General features: G+C 60.4%; 1 protein-coding gene across 19 annotated transcripts in view; it reads right to left on the reverse strand.

The window, feature by feature from the left end:
- The window catches only part of ABLIM2 (actin binding LIM protein family member 2), a 139,519-nt gene continuing 113,779 nt past the window's right edge, over window positions 1-25,740 (reverse strand). For 3 of the 19 annotated variants that reach the window (XM_053217636.1, XM_053217638.1, XM_053217642.1), the window contains 3 exons: window positions 20,388-20,449; window positions 15,451-15,505; window positions 13,875-14,016 (listed from right to left, as the gene is read on the reverse strand). In XM_053217636.1, the coding sequence (XP_053073611.1) occupies window positions 13,919-14,016; window positions 15,451-15,505; window positions 20,388-20,449 (215 nt within the window). In that variant the 3' untranslated portion in view covers window positions 13,875-13,918. Of the gene's footprint in view, window positions 1,784-13,722; window positions 13,823-13,869; window positions 14,017-15,450; window positions 15,506-20,387; window positions 20,450-25,740 lie in introns of those variants that run through there. The other 16 variants (XM_053217639.1, XM_053217640.1, XM_053217643.1 and 13 more) reach the window with 12 other exon arrangements.

A 25,740-nucleotide genomic window follows, 5' to 3' on the forward strand; every position in this document is an offset into this window, starting at 1 on the left:
TTAGGATACACCGACCTTTATTTTTCCAGGCTCCCCTGGGAGCTGACATGACATTGCACTAGTGAGAAAAATGGGGGTTTCCAGTTGCTCAGGCTCTGCTAAATGGAAGGAAGTGCATTAGGTGCTAGAAACTCCCCCTCCCTGGCCGAGCCGGGCCGGTGAGGAGCCGGTGCACGACGGGGTGCGTGGCGGGGGCCGGAAGGATCTGAGTAACACTGACTCACAGGCGGGTGTTCAGGACGCACAGAAAGACACAGCTCCACAGAAGACAGGGAAGACAGACTTCGCTGACACCTTCCTACTGATTCGCGAACCTCTCAACCCACTCTACAAGCCGCCTGCGACAGGCACCGCGCCCCGACCCGCACCCGATTACAGACGCGGACGCCTTTCAGCTGGGGGCCCGGCCGGGCTTCTGATGCGGAGCGGGCAGGTCCGAAAAGGGGGGGTGTCTCCCTCCTCCTTCCCCAGCGGCCAGTGCCTGCCTCGGGACCACGCACGCACCGGGCTAAGGCGGGCACCACCGGCCATGTCACAAAAGGGCACCCCAAGAGCTACGCTGGGTGTTAGGCTGGGTGCGTGGAAATCCTTTATTCCGGGGCTTTGGCCATCAGAGGAGAATCTTTTCTCTCCGGGATGCGGAAAATAACAGCCAGGCAAACAGTGATGGCGACACGTCACGCATACTTAGAAACGGCATTACGTGGCCGAGGGCTGGTGTGGCAGGTGAAAAAGAAGGAAAGCAAAGAAACCCGACAAGGAGCCGTGTGCGCTAGGAGCACACGGGGAAGCGAAAGCACACAGGACCGGACACTGGAGAGTAAGGCTGGAGGCGCTCCCCTTCCGCGGGACCGTAAAATGGAACTCTATCTATGTCGTCTTATGTTTAAGTAGGCTATGCTTTTTAATAAAATAAAAACTTCTGTGTTACTTTAAAGATATCATTTAGGCATCTAGGGGATGATCTGGAAGAAAAATGCAGTGCACGGAGGGCCCCGGCAGAAGGTACCCTGTCCGGTGGACGGTTGTCCCTAAAAACAGACTCGTCACAAACGGCGGCAAACATCATGCACCCCACGCTTCGCTTTGAGCGGCCCTGGGTGCTCCTCAGCGCTCTCCCTGGCCAGGCCTGGCCTGTCTGCGCGCGAGGCTGTGCCTCCCCAGGGCTGAGCAAGCGGGGGAGGGGGGCGGGGAGCAGGCGCTGGGAGCCATAGGCCCACCCACCCGTGATTGTGTCGTGCCAGCGTCTGTCGTTGACAGACCTCCTCAAATCCCAAGGCCCAGGCACCTCTGTGCGCCCCCAGGGCCTATCACGGGGGGTGGGGCACTGCACAGGGGCGGGGGGGGGGGGGGGAGGCGCCGCACGGTCAAGGTAAATGTTCTTCGAGCCCCGGGAGCATCTTTGCAGCCCCTCCGTGATGTGGGTTACACGTGCAGTGCGAAGCAAGGCGTCTGGGCTCTGAACTAGGGGCAGGAGCGTAGCTGGCAGAAACTAGAGGCCGCACCCGCTCTGGAACATCCTCCCGCCTCAGCCTCCCGCCCCGCCCTCTCCAGGGGCCCGCCGCCCGCCCGCAGGGGACACAGAGAAGCCAGAGCCAGGTGCGGAAGGAGGGGGTTCTGTGGTTCTCGCCAGCTGTCCCACGCTCTGTCGCTGGCACGCTGGAGGCCGTCAAAACAACAGGGCTTTCTTCTTGAGGTCATTCCTCTTCCAGAGGGCCAGGCGGTCGAACTCTTGCACACTCATTCCAAACACTTCCTGGAACTCCTCGGGCGACAGGTGCCTCTGCAAACAAACCGGGAGACCCAGAGAGGAGCGGTTAGCAACTCTGCTGTCGGGCCAGCTCCGTCCGCACCGCCGGGCTGTCCGGAGCCAGGGTCGGCATTGTCGAGGACGCAGGGGGCTCTCCCTGCGGGCCCGGGGCCTTCCAGGTCCCTGATTCCCTCTGCATCCCTGCTGCTCCCACTTCGCAGTGCACATAACCAAGCGCAGGGAAAGACACTCGCTGAGGGACCCGACTGAACAGGACTCAAACGGGTCCTTGCACACCCGTGTTCACAGCAGCGTTATTCGCCGAGGCCAAAACGTGAAAACGACCCAACTGCCCACAGAGGCACGAATGCATCCACAGAATGTGGTGCACACACACGGTGGGGTGTCGTTCGGCCATCAGCGGCAGTGGAGTCTTGACTTGCACGGTAACAGGACGCACAGCGGGAGGTGGAGTGAAGGAGGCCAGACACAAAAGGCACATCCTGTGTGGCTCCATAGCTAGGAAGCATCCAGAACAGGCAAATCCTTAGGGACCAGGAACAGATGTGCGGCTGCGGGGGGCTGGGGAGGGACCGGCTGGAGAGGGCCAGCGTTTCCCTTTCCGGGAGCAGGGCGGGGGGCGCTGCACAAACGTTCCAGAACTAGGTCGAGGCGGTGGCCGCACCACGTGGGGAATCTGCTAGGTGCCGCTGAATTGCATACTTTGAAGTGGTTACGACGGAGAATTTTATGGGACTCTCCCCATTCTTGCCCCAAACGTGTTTTCCTTGACTCTGACACTAAACTACTCATATAAAAGGTTGCGATGATCCCGAGAGGAGTGGATGTGAAGACGTCGGGAACCCTGCGGAGAGCATACACGTCAGTCGTCACCACTCACGGCTTCACAGAGATCCCCGCACCGTGTGGCAGGGGCGGGGGTGCAGGCCGGATGCCTCCAAGATCCACAGGATGGGGCTCAGGACACCCTCTGTCTTGTGCTGGGTCACAGAAGGCCCTATTTGTCGGGTCCGGGCCCAGAGTACTCAGGGCGCGTGCACATGCGCACACACACACACACACACACACACACACACACACACACAAAGAGATACACACAGACACACACACAGACACCCCATCAAGCAAGTCTCTGCCAGGAAGAAGCCAGCAGCTGCCCGCTGTATCTTGAACTTGCAGACTGGAAGGGATCCGGCCAGAAATGAACCACCTACACGGTGTGGACCTGGAGTGCTCAGGAGTCCACAGCCAGCCCGCAGAGATACAGGATTGTCATCGGACAACAGCACCCCTGCTTCTGGGTACCGCATCACAGCCTTCCCGAATACTGCAGGGTCACCGAGATGTGGACGAGGAAGCCAAGAGGAAAAGCATTCTCACTCTTCTCCACACCCACAGGCCACCTGTCCCCAGTGCCAGCCACCCCCCCCCCCCATGGGTTGGGGTAAGCCTGAGGCGAGCGCTCTCAACCTTGATGATGCCGTCCTGCATTCCTGCCGAAAACAGGAGCCCGATGATGGTGGGATTAGGAGAGAGTAGCGGGGAGGCTACATGGGGTCCCAGCCGAGTCCCCAGTCCCACCAGCCTTGGCAACCCCCTGGATGCTCGCCAGAGCTGAGAACTGCCTACCCAGGTAGGCTTAGTGGCACGGGACCCGGGAGCCCGTATGTGTCACATGCCTCCCAGAGCCCAGAGCGGCTGGTGGCAGCTGGGTTGGGGAACCCTTGGGTAAGGGAAAGCCCTAGAGGCTAGCAGGGACCCCCAACCTCAGCTGCAGAGCGAGAACGGAACTTGGCTCCCTGAGGACCCGGGAGGGCCAGCCGAGGCTCAAATGAGGAATGCCCGGCAGGTATCTGTCTCCACCCCCCTCGCCCCACCCCCGCCCCAGCTGTGGGTCCTGAGTGCCCAGCTAGCCTGGATGTGTCTCCACTGTTGCCTAGGCAACAAGGAGCTGAGGGGCCCTGTTCATTAGCCTAGCAGATAAACTGGCTCCAGGCCGAGTGGCAGACTCACGCACCCCCTTCACCCGGTGCCCCTCAGCAGGCGGGACATGTGGGGTACAGCTGACCCCCGTGGCCAGCTTTCTGAGCCTGGGCCCACTCCCCTGGCCCTGGCTCCTGAAGCTTCCCCAGGGGGCAGGGCGGCCCGACCTCCAGGTGCCCGCCAAGGTCAGGCCTAGCCAAGCTCCTTCCTGAGCCGGCAGGAGGCAAGCCCAGGGCGCGGAGCCTTTCTCGAGGGGTGGGTTGGCCTCGCTCAGGCACAGCCTCACTCCCGGAGCACCCCGGTCTCCCCAGAAAGTGCCCCTGGGGAGGAGGCCATTTTGTCAGCAGGGTGGGGGGGCCCTACACGCTTTGCCGGGGGTCGGCCTGCATCTGACCCCCCAGGGCAGCATCCCGAAAGACCTGCAGCCCAGGAGCCGGACACGCCAGGATTCCTGTCCCGGTTCCATCCCTGTCCAGCTGTGCTGAGTGACTTCGCCTCACTTATGATTCTGTAAAATGGGAACAAGCACGTCTGCGCCTTGATGCGCTCCTGGAAGGCCGGTCCCCCCTCACGTGCCCAGGCAACTCCCGCTCAGTCCTCAGACCTGGCCTTGGATCTCAGCTCCTCCGGGAAGCGCCCCCTGACGGCACCCTCACCGGAGGCTCCCGGAGCCCGCAGGCCTCTTTGCACGGTGTGAGGACGCACCCCCTGGTTCAAGCTGCTATCGTGATGTCACTGAGTGCAGAGTTGGAAAGAGGGACCAAGTAGCACGGGGTCCTAGGACGTTCCTCCTGTACAGGTGCGGTCGGTGCTCGTAACCTCGAGAGCGTGGGTGATAGGAAATGTAGCAAAGGAGCCAGGAAGGGCTGAGTCTTGGGTACTTGGCACCTTTGCTTTAAATAGAATTTATTGCATCCCAGGTTCACTTGGTTTTCAGTAGAGGCTGGGTTTAATGCACCACATGCAAAATTCCTGAAAATTAAGCAGTAGGAACAGCCTGGCAGGTGCTGAGCGCCCCGTACTGTGGTTCCCTCAGTAACGGCCACCCCGGGCAGAGACGGGGAGTCCCCCACCTGTGCCCAGGACCCAGCGCAGGGCATTCGCAGCCACCAGTGGGCTGCAGGATCGCTGGGGGTGGGTGTGTGCAGGCTGAGCTCGGTGCCTGCTCTGGGCCTGTCCTTTATTCACTGGTGGGGTGGTGGGGACAGCTGCCGGGACACAGAAATAAACCTGACCGGGCCGCCCTCACCCCACAGTTATCTCACCCAGGTGGGGAGGCAGCTCCGAGAGCAGTTTGGTCCCTGTGGGAGCCCCGGGACTAGGGGTGGCCCAGGGGGGCCTTGTCCAGGAGACACCCGTGACCCGGAAGCCTCGATGCCTTCTGAGGCATTAATGATGTTTCTGCTGGCATCTCATAGCCAGAAGGTTGTTTCCTAAGGGAAATGGATCTCTGACTTCACTCTGTGACCTGGACCAACCAGGGGAGGCTTCCCGAACACGAGACTCATACGGACTAACCACCTGCTCCCGGCAGGAGGAACAGCCCGCGACCGCTGATGCGCGCACCCGTGTTCTCCCGTGTTGCTTCGCACGGAGGGGAGGGCGGTGATCAGTATGCGTGTACAAGGCACAGGGGACTCGTACAGTCATCTCCCGTCTGCAGAGGCTGCAGACCGAGCCACAGACAGGGGACGCCCCTGTGTCACACAGCCCGCGATCGGCGCGCAGGCACTCCGAACTCCGCCCCGGGGCCCAGGGCTCTTCCCGAGGCGCCAGAGCTGTGTGCCCCCCGCAGCACTGCGGGACCACCGTGCGGCTCAGCCAGGCAGGTCCACAGAGCTTCCCCCCCCCCGGAAGAAGGGCCCCCCGCGCAGGCCTGCCGGCCCCGAGGCCCGGACATCCGCACCACCGCTTTGTGGCAGAAACCCCCAACAGTTTTGCCTCACAGACCCTGTGTGACGTTGGCGAAGTGGCCCATCCCAGTAGGAACATGTCACTCATACACCCTCCGTGTCACGCCAGGGAGCTCCGTGGACACCCTGGGCCCAGGTAGGGACCCCGGTTAGGAACGCAAACCCCACAGTTCTCTGCACTGACTGAGGACCACGGGCCAGGCAGTGGTGACAGCCTTCACCACATTCGCTGCCACCCCCACACCCTGAGACTCTCGTTTAATTGCCTCAGGAAACCCAGGCTCAGAGAGGTCCTGTGCCTCGCCCAAGGTCGCACAGTCAGGAAGCCACAGGGCCAGGCCTAAGAGCCCGGGAGCCTGGAACCAGGCCCCGTAGCCGGTAGCCCAGCCGTGCTGCCTCCGCTCCAGCAGGGTCGGGTTACCCCGCGCCCCCCACCCTGCTGGGACCAGCCTGCCCCTCCTCTAGCCTTCCCCTCAGCAGGGCACTTCTGGCTGCCCCTCACTTCTCCAAGCCCAGCTGTGCCCCTGGGAGGGGCCTGGCTGACCCTCGCCTGCTCCTCCCACCCCCCCACCACCCCGTCCCCCACCGGCACCAGGCCCTGCACCCCGGTACCACTGGTGCGGGCTGACCTGGTGAGATTCAAGCCCCAGGCCTGCACAGCCTGCCATGCCTGGGCCGGAGGGTGGGCCGCTTTTCTCTGGAGGACTGGGCTCCAAGGTGTGTTGTTGTTTTTTTTTTTTTTTTAAGTAGGCTTCATGCCCAGCACGGAGCCCAACGTGGGGCTTGAACTCAGGACCCGGAGATCAAGACCTGAGCTGAGATCAAGAGTCGGATGCTCAACCAACTGAGCCACCCGGGTGCCCCTCACAGTACAGTTCTGCTCAATCCCACGGCTTAGCCTCCAAGAAGAGGGGCCCCTATTGCAGAGGGGAGTCCCGCTTAGGGGGGCCCACACTCTGAAGTTTCAGCCCCTTAGCGGGAAGCCCCTTCTAGTGGCATCGTCGTACCATGGCACCATGGCCGTCACGACATCCCTATTGCAACAGCTTCGTAGTCATTGTGACATCACCATTGTAACGACATCACCATCGTCATGACATCATCAGCATGAACCACCATCTCAATGACATCATCAGCACAAGTCACCATCTCAATGACATCATCAGCATGACATCACCATCACGTCATCGTCACCGTGACATCACCATCACTGTGACACAGTTGTCCTCATGACAATGGCTGCCACTGTGTGGGGAGTGCTTGCCTATGCCAGGGGGGCTCTGGAAACGCCCCACAGGCAGTCACATGACCTCGCCCAGAGCCCATGCCGTAGGGAAGAAACGGAAGCTATGCTGGGCAGAGTGACGAGGCTGTCAGGTGGCCTCAAGGTCCTGCATCACCGTCAGTGTGTCCTTGCCCACCTCTCCCACCGCCACTCTGCTCCATGGTGGGTTCTAGAACATTCCAGGCTCTTTGCCACCCTAGGGCTTCAATCCTCCTCATCCTACAGGTCCCAGCTCAAATGTCCCCTCCTCCAGCAGGCCCTCCTAGGCTGCCCTAGCTGATCAGGCCCCGGCTGACCTCACGTGGCTTCCGGCTCCACGAGGGTGGGCACGGGCCTGTCTATGCAGCCTGGTCTCCCACCCTCCTCCAGGGACAATCCATGTTGGCCATGCATACTCCTGAATCTAAATCTGTGTTCTCACGTCCCTGTCATACTGCCTCCCAGCTTCCTCTCCACTCCATCTGGGCTGGTTCCACCACCCTACCCTACTCTCCTCTGCCATTCCCTCCTCCCTCCCCATCCTCCACCCCTGCGATGGCCTGGCAAGGACTGCTCATGCTCGGACCCGGGAGGCCCTGCCTGGAGTCCCAGCTTCTGGTGCAGCCCCTCAGATGCACCCCACCCGTGAGTATCGCCATCAGGCTACATCAGTCTATCAGATTCTCACCAGACCGGTTGGATGGGTTTAAACAAAGGAGGTATTCTTAGCACAGGGTCCTTATTTTTCAGGCACATTCCCACCTGGGCTCTTACTGTTGGAGCAAAGTAAGGTGTGCATTTAGCCTCAAGGTCTGGTGGAGGCAGTCAAGAAACCACAAGAGTCCTTTGCAAGGAGCCACTCCCTCCCCCACCCTGCCCCCTCCCCGCGGACCGGAGTACTTGCAGACCCCAGAGGTGTTGAGTCAGGAGGACCCTCCAGTGACTCATCCAGCCTGTTGGAGGCCTTAAGAGCAAAACCAGAGGCTTCTCGGAGAAGAACTTGTGCCTCAGAGTGTCAAATCCCGCCTGGGACTCCAGGCTGCCCTACAGATTTCAGACCCTCCAGCCCCCGCCACAGCTACGTGAGCCAATTCCCGCAAACGTGCCCGTGCCCGTGTCTGTCTGGCCGCTCACCCCTTTATCTCCCACAGACTCCGTCTCTCTGGAGGACCTGGGCTGATATACCGCCCTCCCTAAGGAGCAGAACGTCCCTCGACGTGCGCTGGGGAGTCGGGGCACGGAAGAGAGGTTAGCAATTCATTCTCCGGACTGGAACCCAGGAAGACGGCACAGGGCACCAGCTCCTACGCCTCAGCCTGAATCCCAGCTCCGCCTGTCATGAGCGTGGCTGGGAAGTCCTCGAGCTGCCCGCCAGCCCCGGGGCCTCCTCAGTGGCCACAGCATCGCGTGGTAAAAACCCAGTGGGCCAACGTGCCACGTGCTTGGAACAGCCCGGTGCAGAGTCGGGCGGGAGAAGTACTTACTAAATAAACCGAACCCGATACATTCTCCAAAGTCCTACTTACCCCCAGCACGGGGCCTCAGGAAGGGGTTCCTGTTCTCCTCCTGGTGGCCGGGCCTCCGCTGACACCCCCTCCCTTCACACACAGCCACCTTGCTTTTTCTGAAGCTCTTAGCCACCATTGTGTCGGCCACTCTGTAACCCTCGTTTCCACGAAAAGCGTATTCTAATCCATAGTCATCTATGTGGCTCAATCTCAGGTTGGTAAAGTGAGGTGATGTGGAAAACATAACTGAGTCGTGCCCACCCTGCACCTGCCCGGGGCCTGTTCACAGGAGGTGTTTAACGACTACCTCCGAACAACAGAATAAACGCTCAAACCAGCCAGCACGATCGGCACAGCAATGTCATTTGACAGGGGAGAAGTCAGGCTCAGGGTGACGAAGGAACCCGCCTGCGGTCACATAACTAGACATTACGGAGACTGAATTCACACCCAGGTCATCCCGACCCTGGGTGAGCGCTCTCTCCTCCAGGATGTGGAGACGGACGGACAAACGGGATGGTGATGTCATTTGGCAGGTGCCAGGCAGAGGTGTGCGGGGAGTGGTCTCAGGATACTTGAGTCTTTCCCAGGGACAGGCAAAGCTCCTTCCACTCAGACTGGAAGCTCCTGGAAGCAGACCCTTGGAAGGGCACCGCCAAATCAGGAAGGGCCCGAGGTCCTCCCAGGCACGAGGCCCTCGGGTACTGGGAACCAGGGGCCAGACCCTCTAGGACAGAGAGCCCTGGATCTCGGGAATGACGTTCAGCCAGGCTCCAGGTGGGTGTCCCTGGAAGTCTGCCCGCTGACCCCTGCCCTGCCCTCTGGGGCGGGGGGGGGGGGGGTCACACGGTTCATCTGACTGCACTTCCAGAGCCGCAGAGGGTTATCGTCCCCCTGCATACGTCACCAACATTTATGGAGCACCCACTACATGCTAAGGGCAGCTATGTGACACCTTTCGTTTTCCTGGGCTAATAAGCATCCTGAATTTCCCCTGGCCAAGCCTCGTAGTGTCCACCATCATCGGGGTCCGGTCTCACCGTGCTCCGAGTGACTGCCACCCCCTCCCGACACCCTGGAGTCACGCCAGATATGCCCGTCACCCCACAGTGCACCTTCCATCACCCGGTCCTGCTCCCTCGACCTCCCAAATAGGGCCCAAATCCCCACGCTGCCCCCTTCTCACAATGACGCTGCCACCACCCTGACCAATATGCCAGCATGTCTTGCTTGGAGGACGCAATCGTCTCCCAAACGGTCTCCCTGCATCCCCACAGGCAACCCAGGCCTCACAGAGCAGCCCCGCTGATGCTTTCAGTGACAAACCTAATCAGGTGGTTCCCCCACCTAAAGCCGTTGCTCTTAAAACTAAAATCCAAACTGCTTACCATGGCCCAGGGCCCTGAACGGCCTGGCCCCACCCTTACCTTCACCCTGCTCAACTACAGCCACCTGAGTCTCCGTAAAGTTCTTGCTCAAATAGCCGCTGCTTCCTCCTACCCCAGGGCCTTTGCACACACAGTCTGTGCTTCCTGGAATTCTCTTCCTATGTGCCTCCCTCACCTTACAGACACGCACACACCTCTACACACACAGCACTTATACATCCGATTAACTTTTACCCATTTTCAAAGGCTCACGGGCCCACATTCCCTCCCGTTAAACCCCTTATCTTGGTGTATAATTACATATACTCATTTGGGGTATCGGTTGATTGATTCCGTCTCCCCGGTCAGACTGACTCTGGGAGGGCAGAGCTCATGCTGGGTTTTGCGCGTCACACACATCCCAGGACCCAGCTCGGTGCCACATACTCACCGAATGCGTGGGAGAGTCAGCTGAGCGCTCTGGCAGAAAGGGGCGGGAAGCTGACGGAACAGTCCGCCTTCCAGAGGCGGACCCTACAGAGATGTGCCGGGCTCACCAGCTGTCCACCAGATTCACCCTTTCCTCTCGCTGGGCACCCAGCACGCCGAGCCTGCCTTGCGTGGCGCTTGGCCACGTGACCGAGCCACGGCTCGTGGGGGCGTGGGCAGAAGCCTGGCCCTTCGGACCCTCCCATGTGTGGATGTGGGACCATCATCCAGCCGTTTAAAAGGACGAGCAGGTCTACGTCAACTGGCAGAGAAAACGTTCACGTCAAATTTAAAAGAAAAGAGCTGGACTCGGCCGTCTTTATGCAAACTGTATGCAAATTCGGCCGTGTTTATGCAAAAAGAGATTTCCGGAAACAGGTCCACCATGGAGTTAACAGGAGTTATGACTCGTTGGGGGATTTCCGTGTGATGTCTGCATTCTTCTTTGTATTTTTCTGAAGTTCTACAAGAGTTAGAAATTGTTTTTACGTTAAAAATAAAGCTCGGGGCGCCTGGGTGGCTCAGTGGGTTAAGTGTCCGACTTCGGCTCAGGTCCTGATCTCGCGGTTTTCGGGTTTGACCCCCGCGTCGGGCTCTGTGCTGACAGCTCGGAGCCTGGAGCCTGCTTTGGATTCTGTGTGTGTCTCTCTCTGCCCCTCCCCTGCTCACTCTGTCTCTCTCTCCCTCTAAAATAAAATAAACATTAAAAAAAAAAAAAAAGAAAAAAAATACAGCTCCCTCCCCTGACATAAAAACATCAGGGTCCCCTGTGTCCTGCTGGGATGTGGCCCCTCCTACTCCACTCCCACTCACCTCCCAGCTCCGAGCCCCGAAGAATGTGGGACGAGCCCCACTTGTGGTAACAGTTCCAGTTTGCCTCCTGGCTGGGCTCAGACGGGGAAGAGAATGATTACAGAGATGCACCCTTGGATGTGCTCTTGGGGACTGGATGACGAAACTCAACACCAGTCCTCAGAGTTCGTTAAAAGGAAATATTGACAGCTATCAACCGCTATTTTGCCCCTTTCGTGCCATATTTAATAAAAAGCAAAGGGAGGCGGGCGTCATTTACAGTGCACCCCAGTCCCAAGAGGGAGACAGCTAGTCCTAACGCTGCTGAGCCAGGAGCCCCAGGCATCCTGTTCTGAGCTCCGCTCTGTGGTGAGGGCAACCAGCCCACAGGGCTCGGCCCTTTAAGGAGCAAAGACGCGCAGCAAACAGGAACCCTCCAGGCTGGGGACGTGACCGCACAATTAACAAGGACTCCACTCAGCAGGAGCCAGAGAGCGTGTCCCCTGCAGAGAAAGTGGGGATTGTTAATCGTAAGCCCCTTGGGGAGGCTGCCCAGGACCCTGTCTTCCCCACAGCAGGCACCCCCACGGCGTGAGATGGCCCTCCCGCATTCGCAGCTTTTGCGTGTGCTCTCCGAGGGCCCCCACGTCCCAGGAGCCGCACCGGGGACTGGGGGCTCCGCGGCTCCCCTCCCCTGGACTCACACACCAGCTCCCAGCTGGCCGCCCCTGACCCCACGGGCCACCTGAGCTTATCCCCACAGGTCAGAACTTTCTACACATCTTTGCTTTGCTGTGGGGTAACGTCCAAATGTCCTGATAAATGGACAGTCTCCTGAGAGAGGAGCTCGTGTGTCATTTGGCTCTGTGGTTCTTTGCCCGGCACGATGCCCCGGTGTCCTGGATGATGGCAGGATCTGGTGGGTTCGCCGCGCTGCCCGACTGCGGCGTCCGTGGGCTCACCGGGCTGCACTGTCCCCTCCTCCCCGGCCTCAGCTCCCCGCCTCTCTGTAGGCGTCTGGCCCCAAGCTGAAGTACCAAGTCCCAGAGCTCGGAGCTGTCCCCCTGCTCCAGGGCCGGCGGCCAAGCCTGGCCAGAGGGGACATCACCGTCCCCCGGACAAGCTGGTTGATTCAGGGTGGTCAGATCACCCGCCCAGAGGCGGAGATGAGGCTAGGACTTTGGAGAGAGAGGGAGAGAGAGAAGGAAGGAGAGGGCGGACGGAGCACACTGACCTCTTCTCTGCAGACTCTGAGCCTGGGAGAAGTGAGGTCAAAGTCGGTCTAGCGGCCAAGACACAGGAAATACGGCCAAGAGACTGCAGGAGAGACGCTGGCCCCGAGATATGACTGAGCCACCCTGAAGGGACCCATCAATCCTATGAGCTGGTAACCCCCTTTCTGCCTGAGTCACGTGGGCAGGCTCTCGTCACTCGTGACAGAAAGCGTCGGCACGATGTGCCTCCCTGCAGGGCTGCAGCCACACCAGCACCCGCGTAGCCCTCACGGCCGCCACTATTCCCCCCGCAAGCGATGCCGTTCCCTGGGCCCCGGGCAAGGAGCCCAGGGACCCAGCCGCTGGACAGCGGTGTCTTCATCGTCAAGGCTGTGCACGGAGGTCTGTGCCCCATCAGTCTCACCGAGAGGGCTCCCTTCTTACCCAGGGCACATCCTGTAGATCCCTCCTTGAAGCCTTTACTTGGGGTCCCCAGGCCCAGACCTATGTTCTCCCCTCTTTGCAGGTGAGAATCTCGTCCCTCCTTCAAGGGCCAGCTCAGTGTTTCCTGCTGAGTGGTGGACGTGTCCCCACTCCCCACCCAGCTTTCCCCGCCTGGCCTCCATCCGTCCCGTCTTGGGTGGCCACCTGGCCTTCCCCTGGCAGCCCGGCTGAGCCCGAGGGTGTCACTGGGTGCCCCCCGCTGCGTCCGGGTCCCTACTACTCCCTCCCAGATGGGCCGTCTGGCAGGTCTGGCACCAGCTGCACACACACTATGCCTGAGACGCTTCCGGGACCTACTCTGTGCCCAGCTCTGGGTCACCGATGGGGCAGGGGGCCCTGGGCCTTCAGGAGCCTCCAGACCCCGCACTCCCAGCAAAACGGACATTAACAGGCCACAAAACATTTGTGACAGGGCTCAGGAGGTGAAATTCACTGGATGGACGTTAATTACTTTGTAGGACAATCGTGGGGATTACGGGCTCATAGCAAGGGCTCAGCAAAGATTATCTAAACACCTACCCCGTGCTGACATCCCGTTGCTTCTTTAAACCTACACCTGCTCCCCACAGACCGCCTTATTGTTCTAGATCGGTGTGGACCGTGGTCCACGGTGAGGCCGTGGATTACGACCGCCTGCTCAACACCAGTGCTTGGGGAAAAGACGGGCACTACTGACTCAGCACCCGTGCAAACAGCAGAGCCCTCTGCAAAGCCATCTCTACCGGGGCACGTCCTCCAGCCTTTCAGACAACGAGGGGCCCTGGCGCTGAGGCCGCGGTGGGAACACGCGGGAGGGGGCCGAGTGTTGACAGCAGGGACAGGAGTGCGCCCAAGGGAGGAGCCCAAGATCCTTGGGACGGGAGGAGCCCAAGATCACCCAGCTGGAACGAACGTCCCGGCCGGGGACGCCCTCCTACCTCCAGTCTCGTGCGGTCCACGTCTCTGGGCAGTTTCACGCGAATTCGGTTTGTGACAACGAGGGCGTCATAAGGGTAGACCTGTCGGGAGAAGCCACAGGTTCGCCCCCGGAAGCAGGCGCGAGCCGGGACCGAAGAGCCGAGCCGAAGGCCAACGCGAAGATACATACTTGCGTCTGCATCTGACATACACATTTCATGCGAAAGCACAACGAAAGGAACTTTTAACCTGGGCAGGTGCGGCCTGGCACGAAGCGGTCGGCGTGGCAGCGGGCGCCCCTCTTACCTTGTATTCTGTAAGAGAAGGAGCAGAGACCACAGGCGGTGGTTTAGGAAGCATGGGAGCTCATCCCAAAGGTGGGAGCAGCCTCCCATCCTGGGGACCCCCCTCCCCCGCCCCGCTGCAGTCGGCTGCGCATGCCCGCCTCCCACCCCCGGCGGCCTGCACTCGGGGCTCTAGTCCCCCAGGGAGCAGATTTCCAGAGGGAAACCGAGAGCAGGAGGCATGGTCAGGAGGCCGGAGGCCAGACTGGGAGCTGGATGCAGTGCTGTGTTCCTCGGACGTGGTTTTGTCGGCCTGGCGGTCTGGGCCACCCTGAGAAAGCTGCCTGCCTCGATTCACCCACCCGCGGAGCGGACATTCCGGGGTAGACGTCTCGGGGGCACTGCTTACCTTCCTACCCCCTAGGTCCTCCTGTTAGACTACTGAGTTCCGTACGCTTTTTTAAAGGCTTTTCCACCAGACTAAAATCGTCATGTCAAAGAACAAACTCGTATGGATAGGAGGGCCTCGGGGACCATGCAGAACCCACAGAAAGCAGACCTGGGCCACAAGCTGGTCTTGGGAGGGAGGCCCCGACAAGGGCCTGGGTGACAGGGGTCGGTCCCCAAATTTCCCAGCATGCCATGCGACGTCCTGACATGCCAGCTCTGAGCCCGGGAGCTTGGAGAGCCACGTGGAGGGGGCCGGCTGTGACACCCCATCGCTCCTCTGTCTGTTGTGAACCCGCCCCTGAGGGCACGCTCCCTGTCTTTCTTGGGGTGACAGGGGTGAGCGGCATGGCCCTGCGCGGGACGGGCTCCAACTTAGCAGAGCCCCCGGTCAGGCACCTGCCATATGAGCAGGGTCACTCCAGGAACAGCAGCCTCCCGGGTTTGAATGCCAGGAGGCCACACAGCCAGCAAGGGTGGGAGGCAGGAGGTGACCCGAATCCACTCGGCTCAGACCCCAGAGGCTTTCTGCTGTGACTTCCTCCCTTACTGCCACGCAATTTGCCAGTGGGTGTTTGCCTTGTCCTCGGTGCTGGTACAGGAGGCTTAGTCCAACACAGATCTCTCTCCCCAAGGGACCAGAGCGACAAACATATCAGGACAGGGGCGGCTGTTCTCAAGGATGCAGAGAAGGGAGGGCCTGAGGTAGGGGAGCGGGGCACCTGAGGTGGGAGAGAAGAGAACCAGGGGAGCAGGAGCGGGAGCACCAGGAGCGAGGGGAGCCCCTCAAGTAGGAGCGGGAGCACCACGAGCGAGGGGAGCACCTTCGGTAACCTGAGAATGGAGGTAAAGTGCTCCTTGCGTGGCCACGCGCCCTCCCTGATCCCCCCACCGCACGGTGCTCAGAGCCTTTTGCCAGCTGGCCCTGGAGGGGCCCGGGTCAGGATGACACTCATGGAACCGTGTAAGTGACCCCTGCCCCAGCCAGGGACCCACGGGGGTCCCCGCGTCTTGTACCTCGCGTGCCCCAGCTGGCATCCGGGTCTGCTCCACAAGGGGCCAGATTGGCGTTCTGGAAGAGAAAGAGAGAGGGCGGCAGGAGGCAGGTTGTAGGGGCGGGTGGCCGCGCCTTGGTGGTGCTGGCCCAGGTGGGAGGAGGGCGGGCAGCCAGGAACCCCCCGGTGCCACGGCTCCAGAAGGTCCTCCCGCCCCTTCCTGCCTGGCCCGGCTCTCCTGCCGCCCTTCAAGCCCTGCCCGCGCACCTGCTCTCTGGGCCCCGCACAGCACGGAGACCGGACCCCGAGGGCCCCAGCGCTCCCGCATGCCGGGCCGGCACAGCCCCTGGACGGAGCCCTGCGTGGGGCACTCAGGTGGTGACGTTCGGAAAACACGGGCCACCCTCCCTGCTTCGCGGCATTCATCGGCAAGCTGGCATTTCGGTGCATCACGACCCCGCAAGCCCACCTGAAAAACTCATCCTGCAATGGCTGAGGAGGGCCCGGGCCCGTAAAGCGGGTGCCGAGCCCCTGAATCTCTACCCCCGCCTCCTGCGCCTGGTGTGAGCACCGCCAGTCGGGCTGAGCCAATCGAAGAGCACCGCTTCCTCAGGCCCAGCGCCTACACGGGGTCTGACACAGGCTGGGCGCTCGCGGCCGGCGCTTCTGGAATTGGGTGCAGGGGTTGACCTTCAAGGTGACCGCTTCGCCCCGGACTGCGCCACGGGGAGAGCGCCTTCAGTGCCGCTTCCTGCCGCGGACAAGCGGCGGTCGAGGGGCAGGCGCAGTCCCAGGGAGTGTGGGGGCAGAGACCAGCCCGGAGAGCCCCCAGCCCATGGTCCTGCAGCCCAACAGGGGAAACAGGGGTGGTGAGTCAGGCGAGCACGGGTCAGGGCCTGGGGCCAGTCTCTACGGAAACGGTTGGCGTTTTGTTCACCACGAATTAATTTGGATTTTAAAAGGTACTCATCAGGGGCGCCTCGATGGCTCGCTCGGTTGAGCCTCTGCCTCTTGATCTCAGCTCGGGTCGTGATACGAGTGGTTCGCGGGTTCGAGCCCCGGGTCAGGCCCTAGCGCTAACAGACCGGAGCCTGCTTGGGATGCTCTCTCTCTCTGCCCCTCCCCTGCAGGTGCTCTCTCAATAAACAAACAAATAAATAAATAACATCTGTGATCAATCACTATTTAAAAAAAAAAAGAAGGCATCGCATTGGACCATTATTTACTTTGATGACCGAGCCTTTGGGCAGGTGCCTCACTGGCCTCATGACCCTGAGCCAGGTGCGTTCGCCTCCACTCCCTTTTACGATCATCACAGACTAGTTCTCCTTGGGGGTTTTTCCTGAGACGTTTTCTCAGGACACCGGGAAGCACCCCCAGGGGGCGCCTGTCTGGCTGGGGAACCTCCTCCCGCATAACGCAAGGCAAACCTGCGTCCATTGCCTTCGCCCGGCTGGCCTGTGGTGCGGAAGAGAAATGCCTCCCCCTAGTGCCCACTGCCCTGCATCACAGGCCCCCGCCGCCGACCTGGGCAGTTAGAGCCCCCTTTCTTGGCAGCAAAAGCGCCCTGTGGTCTGCCAGGCTCTGAGACCAGACAGAGACTCCCAGGAGAGAGGGGTGGAGGGCCGGGGCCCGTGGATCAGTCCACAGCAGGGGAAGAGCGGTCTCCCCGTGGTCCTCCAAGCGTCTGAGATCTTCAAGACCTCCCTGGTGCAAGGGAGTCTCGTGGTTACTCCTCCAGAGATGGGGTGGCCAGGGGAGCCCCGGGAACGCGATGCCAATAGGCACGTCCGTGGCTGATCCCCCTACGGGCCTCAACAGAGGCCCCAGGGAATTTAAAGGCAACCAGTTAGTAACCCCTCCCACTGGCTGGAGTCTCCGTGCACCAGCCGCCCTCCAGATACATCCCACAATCTTTGCTGCCAAGCCAGGAGACGGGTACCATCATGTCACGTTATGGACGAGGCTCAGAGAGGTCAAGCAACAAGCCCGAGGTCCTACAGCGAATCCACAGAACTGTGACCGTTTCAACCCACGTCTTTCACTTCTCAAAAATCAGACCGCAACTGTTAGCAGTAGGAAAGGAACGGTGGCCGGTCACCGTTATTTTCCGGCTGAGGCTCCCATCGGAATGTGCCAACAGCCACCGGTGTGGGAGCAAGAAAGGGCAGGGGGCTTCTGCCTTGATGACGACTCCCCGTGTGGGAACCGTGCCGTGGCGCGCACGGAGGAGAAGACGCCACCCGCTTTAATGGTCGCGGGTCCTCACGACGCCCTTGAGAGGCAAGGGTGACGTTTTCAAAGACCAGGAAGGAGAGCCTCAGGAAATGCGAGCGGGTGGCCCGAAAACGCGCCCGGAGCCGGTGGCAGAGCTGGGGGCCAACCGAGGGCTGACTGCGGTACGTGTGCTTTCCAGGGTCACGGCTGGGAAACCTCAGACTTCTTCGCCAAGGCTTTCCTTGTACACAGACGTTTTGGCAAACGCTTGATGGACACGTGGAAGCCTGATTCGCAAGATACGCGTCCCCCATAGGCCTCCTAGGCTGCTTGCCGTCTGCACCGTGCAGTTGCGCCATTCGCTTCCCGTGCCTTTTTGGTTCAACGGATCCGCACGTCTGACCTCAAAAGCCATGTTCCCATTGCCTGCCATCCTGTATTCTATCCGGGTCTCCGGCACTGCCGGGTGGCTCGGGGCATTGTCACGTGCGGAGGCAATACCTGCCCGATACCGTGTGTCCTCACAAACTAGCGTCCCCTCTGCCTGCCGTTACTACAATGTGACAGCCTCTGCCTTCTACTCAGAGAATTCGATTACGCTCCTCGTTGCCATCAGGTGGCCGGCGGTCGTTCTCCTGATAGCAGCCCAGGCGGCACAGGGGGAGCCACGCTGCCAGCCACAGGAATGGCCACCGGTGGCCACCGCCCTGGTCCTTCCACGGAGATGAGCAGCTGCCACAGGTAGGCTTTGTGGCAGGGTGGTTATCAGGGTATTTTAATGAGCCTTGGGACACGGGGTGGTGACCCCTTGTGACAAATCCCTCTCAGAGCAAGAACTAGAAACCTCCGTCTCCCCCTGATGAACTTGAGTTCCTTCTTCCCGCCAGATGAGAACTACACAGCCAGTCCCGTTTGCCTCTTTGCCCTGGCCGCTAGGAAGCTCAGAGCTAAGCTTCAGCAGTTTTGCTCATACCAGGCTCTTCTGTTTCTTGTATAATTCTGGTACGTAACTTCTTTCATACTTTTCTCCTCTGCTCCCTTGTGGTTGGCGGTCATGGGTTTTTGGTCTGAGTGCACCCGTGCTTTGGAGCCCCTGCTCTCACTAGCTCTAGGAGAGGGAACGAACATTGCATCCATGCTGGGGTGTCTGGATCAGCCGTTCCCAGCTCTTCTGGGGTGGGGGTGGGCGTGTGACGCCACAGCGTTCTCTGCAGGTGCTGGGGCATCAATCCGGCTCATTCCAGCATGTACCAAGGAGGGCATCTCCCCAGAGGATGCACGGCCCAGGCACCAATGATGTAAGACCAGAGTGTGGAGAATTCCTCTCTTAACGAGGGCAAGTCCCAGGACTTGGCGTGGGGGGTGGGGCACCTTGGCATGGCCTAGCCTGTGACCACCGCCCTCGTAGGCCCCCGAGCCACACAGGAGCTGTTCCACGTGTGCGGAGAACGTTCTGGGATGGTTTCCCCACCACCTTCAGGACGCCTAACCCCGAGCCCGAGGGTTTACATCTCCCGCCCACCCCGTGCCCTCCCCGCCGTCCACTGAGGATGAAGGCTGGAGAAATCCTCAGAAGGAAATTCAGGGAAGCGTGCCGCATGCGTGCGCCCTGACTCGGCCCCTTCCAGAACGCGGGTGCGGTTAGTGGCAAGAGGGGGTTCACTAGAGTCAAACCATGCAGAGGTGCCTGGGCCCAGGACAGACACAGCAGCAGGTGGGCCCGAGCCTGAGGAGGACAAAGAAGGCGGAGAAAACGCCCGAGGCATCCCTGTTCTTGGATTGTCCCGGAGGCGTCTGGGACCCTGGATGTGAGGTCTGCCCTGGGGGACCGGGGGAGGCTGTCCCCAGCATTATACACTTACTGCCAAGACCACTGCAGGGTATCACAGGGGGTGACTTCTGAGCGGCTTCTCTTGCGGAACGACTTGCCTCGGTTTTAGACAAACGTCCTCAGACAACAGAGGCTGCCTGACCGCGGGTCTCCCGGGGCTGTTGCGGGGGGGCGGGGGGGGGGGCTCTGGTGCCATCACACCTGCCCCACCCCAGTCCTCACTGGGGACTAGTGAAGCCACAGGAACAGCAACAAAAATGAGCCCAGACCTCCCGTGGGGACAAGGCAGGTGCCAAACTACCCGGGCTCACATTCCCATGTCCCAAGACTGGGAAAACCGGACGAGGAGGTCAAACCAGCCTTTAGCTGGTGGCAACCAGAGAAAGCCAAGGACACGGTGTGGGATGCGATAATTATCACAGGTGGAAGCGGCATCATTAGGGACGATAACGGGGATGATAATAGTCACAGATGTTAATGACACCACTAGCGGTGACAGTCCTGATGGTCACGACACCCCAGGAACGGACGTAGGTCCTCGGTTCACGTTGCTCGTGAGCCAGCCGACCCTTTAAGGTCCTTAGACAGGCTCTGGGTCACAGAAGAAGGACGTGGGCCAGGAGGGGCCTCAAAGGATCTGAATACTCTGGGTGGCCCCTGTCTCCCCCTGTCCCCCCACACTGAGGTCTCCTTGGGAGCCGGGGGCCGGGTTCAGAGGGGAGGGGGGTGTCCCAGTTCTGGTCTGACCCTGGTCTGCAGGGGTGGCAGCAGGGCCCCTGGGGACAGCAGGCAAGAGCTGGTGGGCGAGCGGGGTCCCCGGGCCCCTCCTTCTGGCCGTGTGGGCCCCGCGCTCAGGCTCACGGCGGGTGACAGTTAGTGCACCGCGAGCCAGGGAGGGGTCGAGTACCTACCCGGTGATCCAGGCCATTCTTTCCGTGTCCTGGGAGAGGGTCAGATTTGGAATAGGGGGATCCTGAAACAGACACAGCACAGCTCTGTCACGCACACACGCAGGCTCGGCCAGGCAGGGGAGGAAAGGCTCAGCCCCGGCCGGCGGGGCTGGGTGGTGACACCCAGAAAGGCCCCTGAAGGTCACGCCCCCCCCCCTCAGTCGTGGCCTCTGTCTCTAGGGCGCTGACTGAGGAGGAAGCCAGCAAGGGCGTGATGTCCCTGAGCCGGCCTAGGACCCCAGGAACACCCTGGGGCCCAGCCCTGGTCCCGGTGGGCACCTGTGTTCTCTGACGGCCTCAGGCCTTGGTGCCACCGGTCCCCCAGGCCGCGCTCCTCACCTGGTGGACCCGGCGAGCTGGGGGCAGAGTCAGGAGCCCTGTGCGGGGTAGGGCTGTGCCCTCCTGTCCCAGAGGCCGCACACGGAGGCCTGCCACCAGCAGAAGGTGGCAGGAAAACTATTTTATTTTTTGAAAGACCTTAAGCTGTTTGCAGTTGTGGGGGGGTCACATTAAAAGCCTAATGTCCAACTTCTCTTGAAGCAGAAAAGGGCTGGCCTGAGACCGTGGTACCCCCACACCTGCTCCACCTCCATGGCTCACGTCCCCAGCTGCCCCGCGTGGGCCCCGGGGTCTGAGATCTCCCAGTTACGCCCCTGCAGCACGTGCCTGGAGAGGGCAGCACGGAGGCTCTCTGCAACGTCCTTCTGGCCGAGAGGGGAGTGTGGGATGCGTCCTGAAGGCGAGGACGAGTGGCAGAGCCGGGCCACCCCCACTCTGGGGGAGCACCTTCAGGAGGCTTGTCCCCGGTCCCTGTGGGCCCTTAACGCTCAGGGACCAGTTCTGCTCCATCCGGGGGTCCTGGCTCCCAGCACCGGGCCGGGACCCAGCGGCCCAGGCAGCCACGTACCCCGGGAGCCTCCAGGCTGTGGGCCTGGCGGGGGGTGGAGCACGTCTCTGTGTCCACAAGGCCATGTGCACACCGGACCAAGGGCGGAGGACAGGGCCTCGGATGAGCTGGGTGCTGTGCACAGAACTGCCCACCCACCCACTCCAGGACGGCCCTGCTCTGAGCAAAGGATACTTATCCAGATGCCCTCGTCTCTGGGAGTCCTCGCCGAGTCTATGAGGACAAAGGAGACATTCTGCGTGCATGTGGACACAGGCAAGCCTGTAGGCGATGCCTGAGCTGGGGAACCGGTCTTGGGGACTGGTTTGCTCCCGGGTGGCCTGCGGGAAGGCCCTGGATGCGGGTCAGAAAGGGCCTTTTGCCACATCAAGGGCAGGGTTCTCAAGCTTCCTTGAGCAAAGGCGCCCTCTCGCCACGCGAGATTTTACATGAACTGACACACAAAACAGGGGGAAGGGGAGACAGAAGTGGGGTGAGGGGCGAGGGGCCAGCCCCACTCTTGCCGTCCCTCTTCCTCCCAGCCTCTCTCAAGCCTCCTCCAGGTCATCAACTAGCTTCCTATTCTACAGAAGGCGAATCGAGGCTCAGAGATCGTGGAGGTCGGGGGGTGGGCTGCCCGAGGGCGCCCAGCCCCGTGATGCAAATGAGGCGTCCTGACTCACAGTCCTGGGGTCCCTCCTAATTTACACACAGAGCCAGGCACACTTGGGGACGTGGTGGAGGATCTGAGGGACCCTCCGCCGAGACACAGGAGGCCCTTATCAGCCAAAGATGCCCGGGGCAGTGGTTCTCAAAGTGGGGTTCCTGACTAGTGGCATCGGCTTACCTGGAACTGGTGAGAAAGGCAAGTTCTCAGGCCCCGCCCCCGACCTCCTGCATCAGAATCCAGGGCTGGGGTCCCGTGAGCTGGGTTTTCACCAGCCCTCCGGGGCATCGTGACGGGCACTACGGTTCGGGAAGCACGGCTTTAGGGCCTCAAGAACAGCAATGCCCTCACCTCTAGCCGTCACCTGGAGGCCCTGCTGTCACATGGACGGCTGTTACAATGTCCCCTGTTCAGACCGCCATGTGCCAGCCTCTGTATTTTACTGCTTCTCGTGCAGAGCCCTACTCCCCAGAGGCCACCCTGTTCTCCTTTTTAGTGACACTTGTCACAGGTATTTCTTCCACCTACCTTGAGCGTCCATATCCGATAACGTTAGAAATTTTGCTTCACCGGGATTCAAACAGGATTTCAGAAACTCATGAAAAGAATAGCCAATCACGTTTGCCCCATTTTTTGCCTGTTCCGATGGGCTTTCTGTTCAGAAGCTCCAACCTTCTCTTAGCATTTCCCTTCGGCCTGGACCACTTCCGCCCACAATTCTTGAAAGAACGTCTGCTGGTGAAAACTTCTTACGTTTCCTTCGAGAATTTCTGCATTTCCCATTCATTCCCGGAGGATGTGCTCCCCCAATATGGAATTCACGCGGACGAGCAACTTGCTTTCGGCCCCCGTGGTTTCTGATGAGAAATGCTTGCCTCCAGACCGGCGTTTCCCTACAGGGAGTCTGTCTTCTGTCTCGGCTGCTTTCAGGATTTTCAACCCTCTGTCTTTAGATTTTAGAAGTTCAATTGTGATGGGTTCTGGAGTGAATTACCTTGGACTCATCCCACTTGGGGTTCACGCAGTTTCTGGAACCGGTAGGTTTATGTGTTTTGCCACATCTGGTAAGTGTTCGGCCACATCCTTGAGCACTTTTTCAAACCCACTGTCTTCTCTCTTTCCGGGACTCCAGTGCTACAAATATTGCCCCGCAGGTCTCCGAGGCCCCGTTCATTTATTTCCTGCTGTTTTCTCTCTGTTGTGCTGACCGGGTCCCTTCTGCTGTTCCATCTAAGGGACCACTAGCTTTCCTCTGTCATGTTCTGTTGCTGTGTTACTGAATCCACGTGATGATTTTTAAATTTTGATTATTTTCTTTTTCATTTCTGTCGTTTCTGTTTGGCTCTTTTTTTACATTTTTGGTTGTTTCCAGAGTATCTGTACTTGCTTGTTGAAGTGTTCTTCTGATTGCTGGCACTCAAGGTCCTTGTCCGCGAACCCCAACATCCAGTTCGTTTTTCAAATATTTATGTGTGTGTGTGAAAGAGAGAAAGAGAGAGAGCGAGCAGGAAGGTGCAGAGAGAGGGGGACAGAGGATCCAAAGCAGGCTCCGTGCTGACAGCAGAAAGCCCAACACGGGGCTCAACCTTGCGAACCGTGAGGTCATGACGTGAGCCGAAGTCGGAGGATCGATGGACTGAGCCACCAGGCGCCCCAACATCCAGTCCTTCTCCATGTCGTGTTTGTTGCTTGTTTTTACCCAAATTGTTATCTTCATGGCTCTTGGAGTAGCCCTCTATCATCTCCCAGACATCTGAGACTTTGCGTCAGAGGACGAGGACGCCGGGTCCCAGGAAAACCTCCCACGGAGGCCGCTGCCACCTGGTTGGGTTTGGCAGATGGGGTTTGTGGCGGATGCGGCTTCGAGGACAAGCCAGTTTTCAGAACATTTGTCAAGGGCCCTTGCGACCGGCCGAGTCCAGCCGGTGCCTGTCGGCACTGCCTGCGGGGGCGAGATGCGCTTCCCTGGTGGCTCCGTGCCCCGAGGTGGGGGTGAGAGATGCCAGCCGTGGTGGAGAGGGCCTCCCAGGCCCACCCTCCAGGCTGCCAGGAGCCAGCGGGCCTCCCGCTTCACATCTGCTGGTGTGGCCAGGGGAGCGAGACGTCTACCTGGCCCCTGGTGCCACTGCATGGGAGGTGGGAGACGTGGGTCCCGCGTTTTCCCTCGAGTCCTGGGGTCCAGCCCACCTCCTCTTTCCACCCTTGAGAGTTCTGTGATCTGTCTGATGTATTGTTTCGGGGGGTGGGGTTTGGCTATACATAGTGGGGACCAGCAGGGATAGTAGGGGAGGGTCCACTCTCTCCCCCCCAAGGCTGCCATGTAGACCCGTCAAACTTGGTTTCTCTGGGGCTGGGACCAGCCATCAGTGGATTTTAGAGGTCCCAGGGACCCCATGTGCAGCTAGGGTTGAGAGCCACCAGTTGAAAAAGTCCCCACACACATTCAGAGACTTTACCTGACCCTCATACGCCTTCCCATTACACATGGCCTCCCTTTACGGGTGAGCAAGCGGGAGCCGAGTGAGAACAAATGACCCCTAAAGGTCAAGGTCTGCTCACAGCGAGGGCACGGCAAGAGCCCGGGACTTCCGGCTTCAGGATCCAGTGATCCCTTCCGCTCCAGCAGCTCTGCCTGGTGTGGGTTTTGCGGGGGGGGGGGGGGGGGGGGGACTTTCAGGCACCTGCGTGTCAGATGACACTGGGTGGCCAGAAGAGTGCCCGCTGTGTGTACTTGAGAGAAGGCAGGTCTACTGCCCCTGGGACGAGGCGGCAGCTGGGTCGTCGTCAGTCTCATCAGCTGTGCAGGTGCTGGACACCCACCTGTCCCCGAGTCCTCGCCAAACAGGCTCCCCTGCCACCTCCTCTCAGAAGCCCACTGGTGTCAGCCCTGGCGTCCTGCGGGACCGCTCTCAGGGCCCCGGTCTCCTCGGGTCTGGGCCTCTTCTGGGCTGGCTTCCGACCGGTTGGAGTATCCTCAAGGGGAGGATCTCGGGGGCGGGCGGCTGGTCCCGATGCAGCTGGAGAGCAGCCGAGACCATCACAGCCTCCAGGCATTCTCGGTGCTTCCCTGGGCAGACCTTTGTCAGCTCTGCCAGAACCACAACGGGTTTTCCACTTTCCAAAGTCACGTGGCTCCGCGACTTTGCGGCCGTGTGGCCCTGCACAGGTTTGGGTCCTGCACCGGCTGGAACTGCCTTCCACCCCGATTGACCGTGACCAGGAGGCCCGAAGATGGTCCAAGCTCCAGGCTTCAGAAGCCGGCGAGAGGGGGCCGCGGAAGGCTCACCACGACCCGGGCCGCGGACTTGACCGCGCTCTGCCGAGACTTCCCCCAAGGCTCAGGTCGCGGGATGCCGGGTGCCCACACGTCAGCCCCCAAAGCCCAGGTGCTTCCTCCCAGGACGACCGGATCATCCCCATTGACGAGGCCATTTTCAAAGCAGACAAGTTTGCTTTTGTGCCAAAGTCACAAGGCAAGTGACGAGCTGGGATTCACGTCCGAGTGGACCAGCACCGGATCTAGCACTCCCTGCCGGCCTGTCCTGTGACCTCGTGGACACCGTTGCTGCCTGTATCAGCGGCAGCCACTGTCATGCCCCCCCCCCCCACCAGAAGCAATGCTGTGTCCCACGAAGAGAGGAGGGGGCTGGTCCCCGAAGGCCCAGCGCACAGCACTGCCGAGCACTGAGAAGCGAGCGCTCCCCAGGCGCTAACCGTCCCCGTCCCCGGGGGAGAAAGGACACAGACGGTCATTGATCAAG

The sequence above is a fragment of the Acinonyx jubatus genome, chromosome B1 (assembly GCF_027475565.1).
Source record: "Acinonyx jubatus isolate Ajub_Pintada_27869175 chromosome B1, VMU_Ajub_asm_v1.0, whole genome shotgun sequence".
NCBI lineage: Eukaryota > Metazoa > Chordata > Mammalia > Carnivora > Felidae > Acinonyx > Acinonyx jubatus.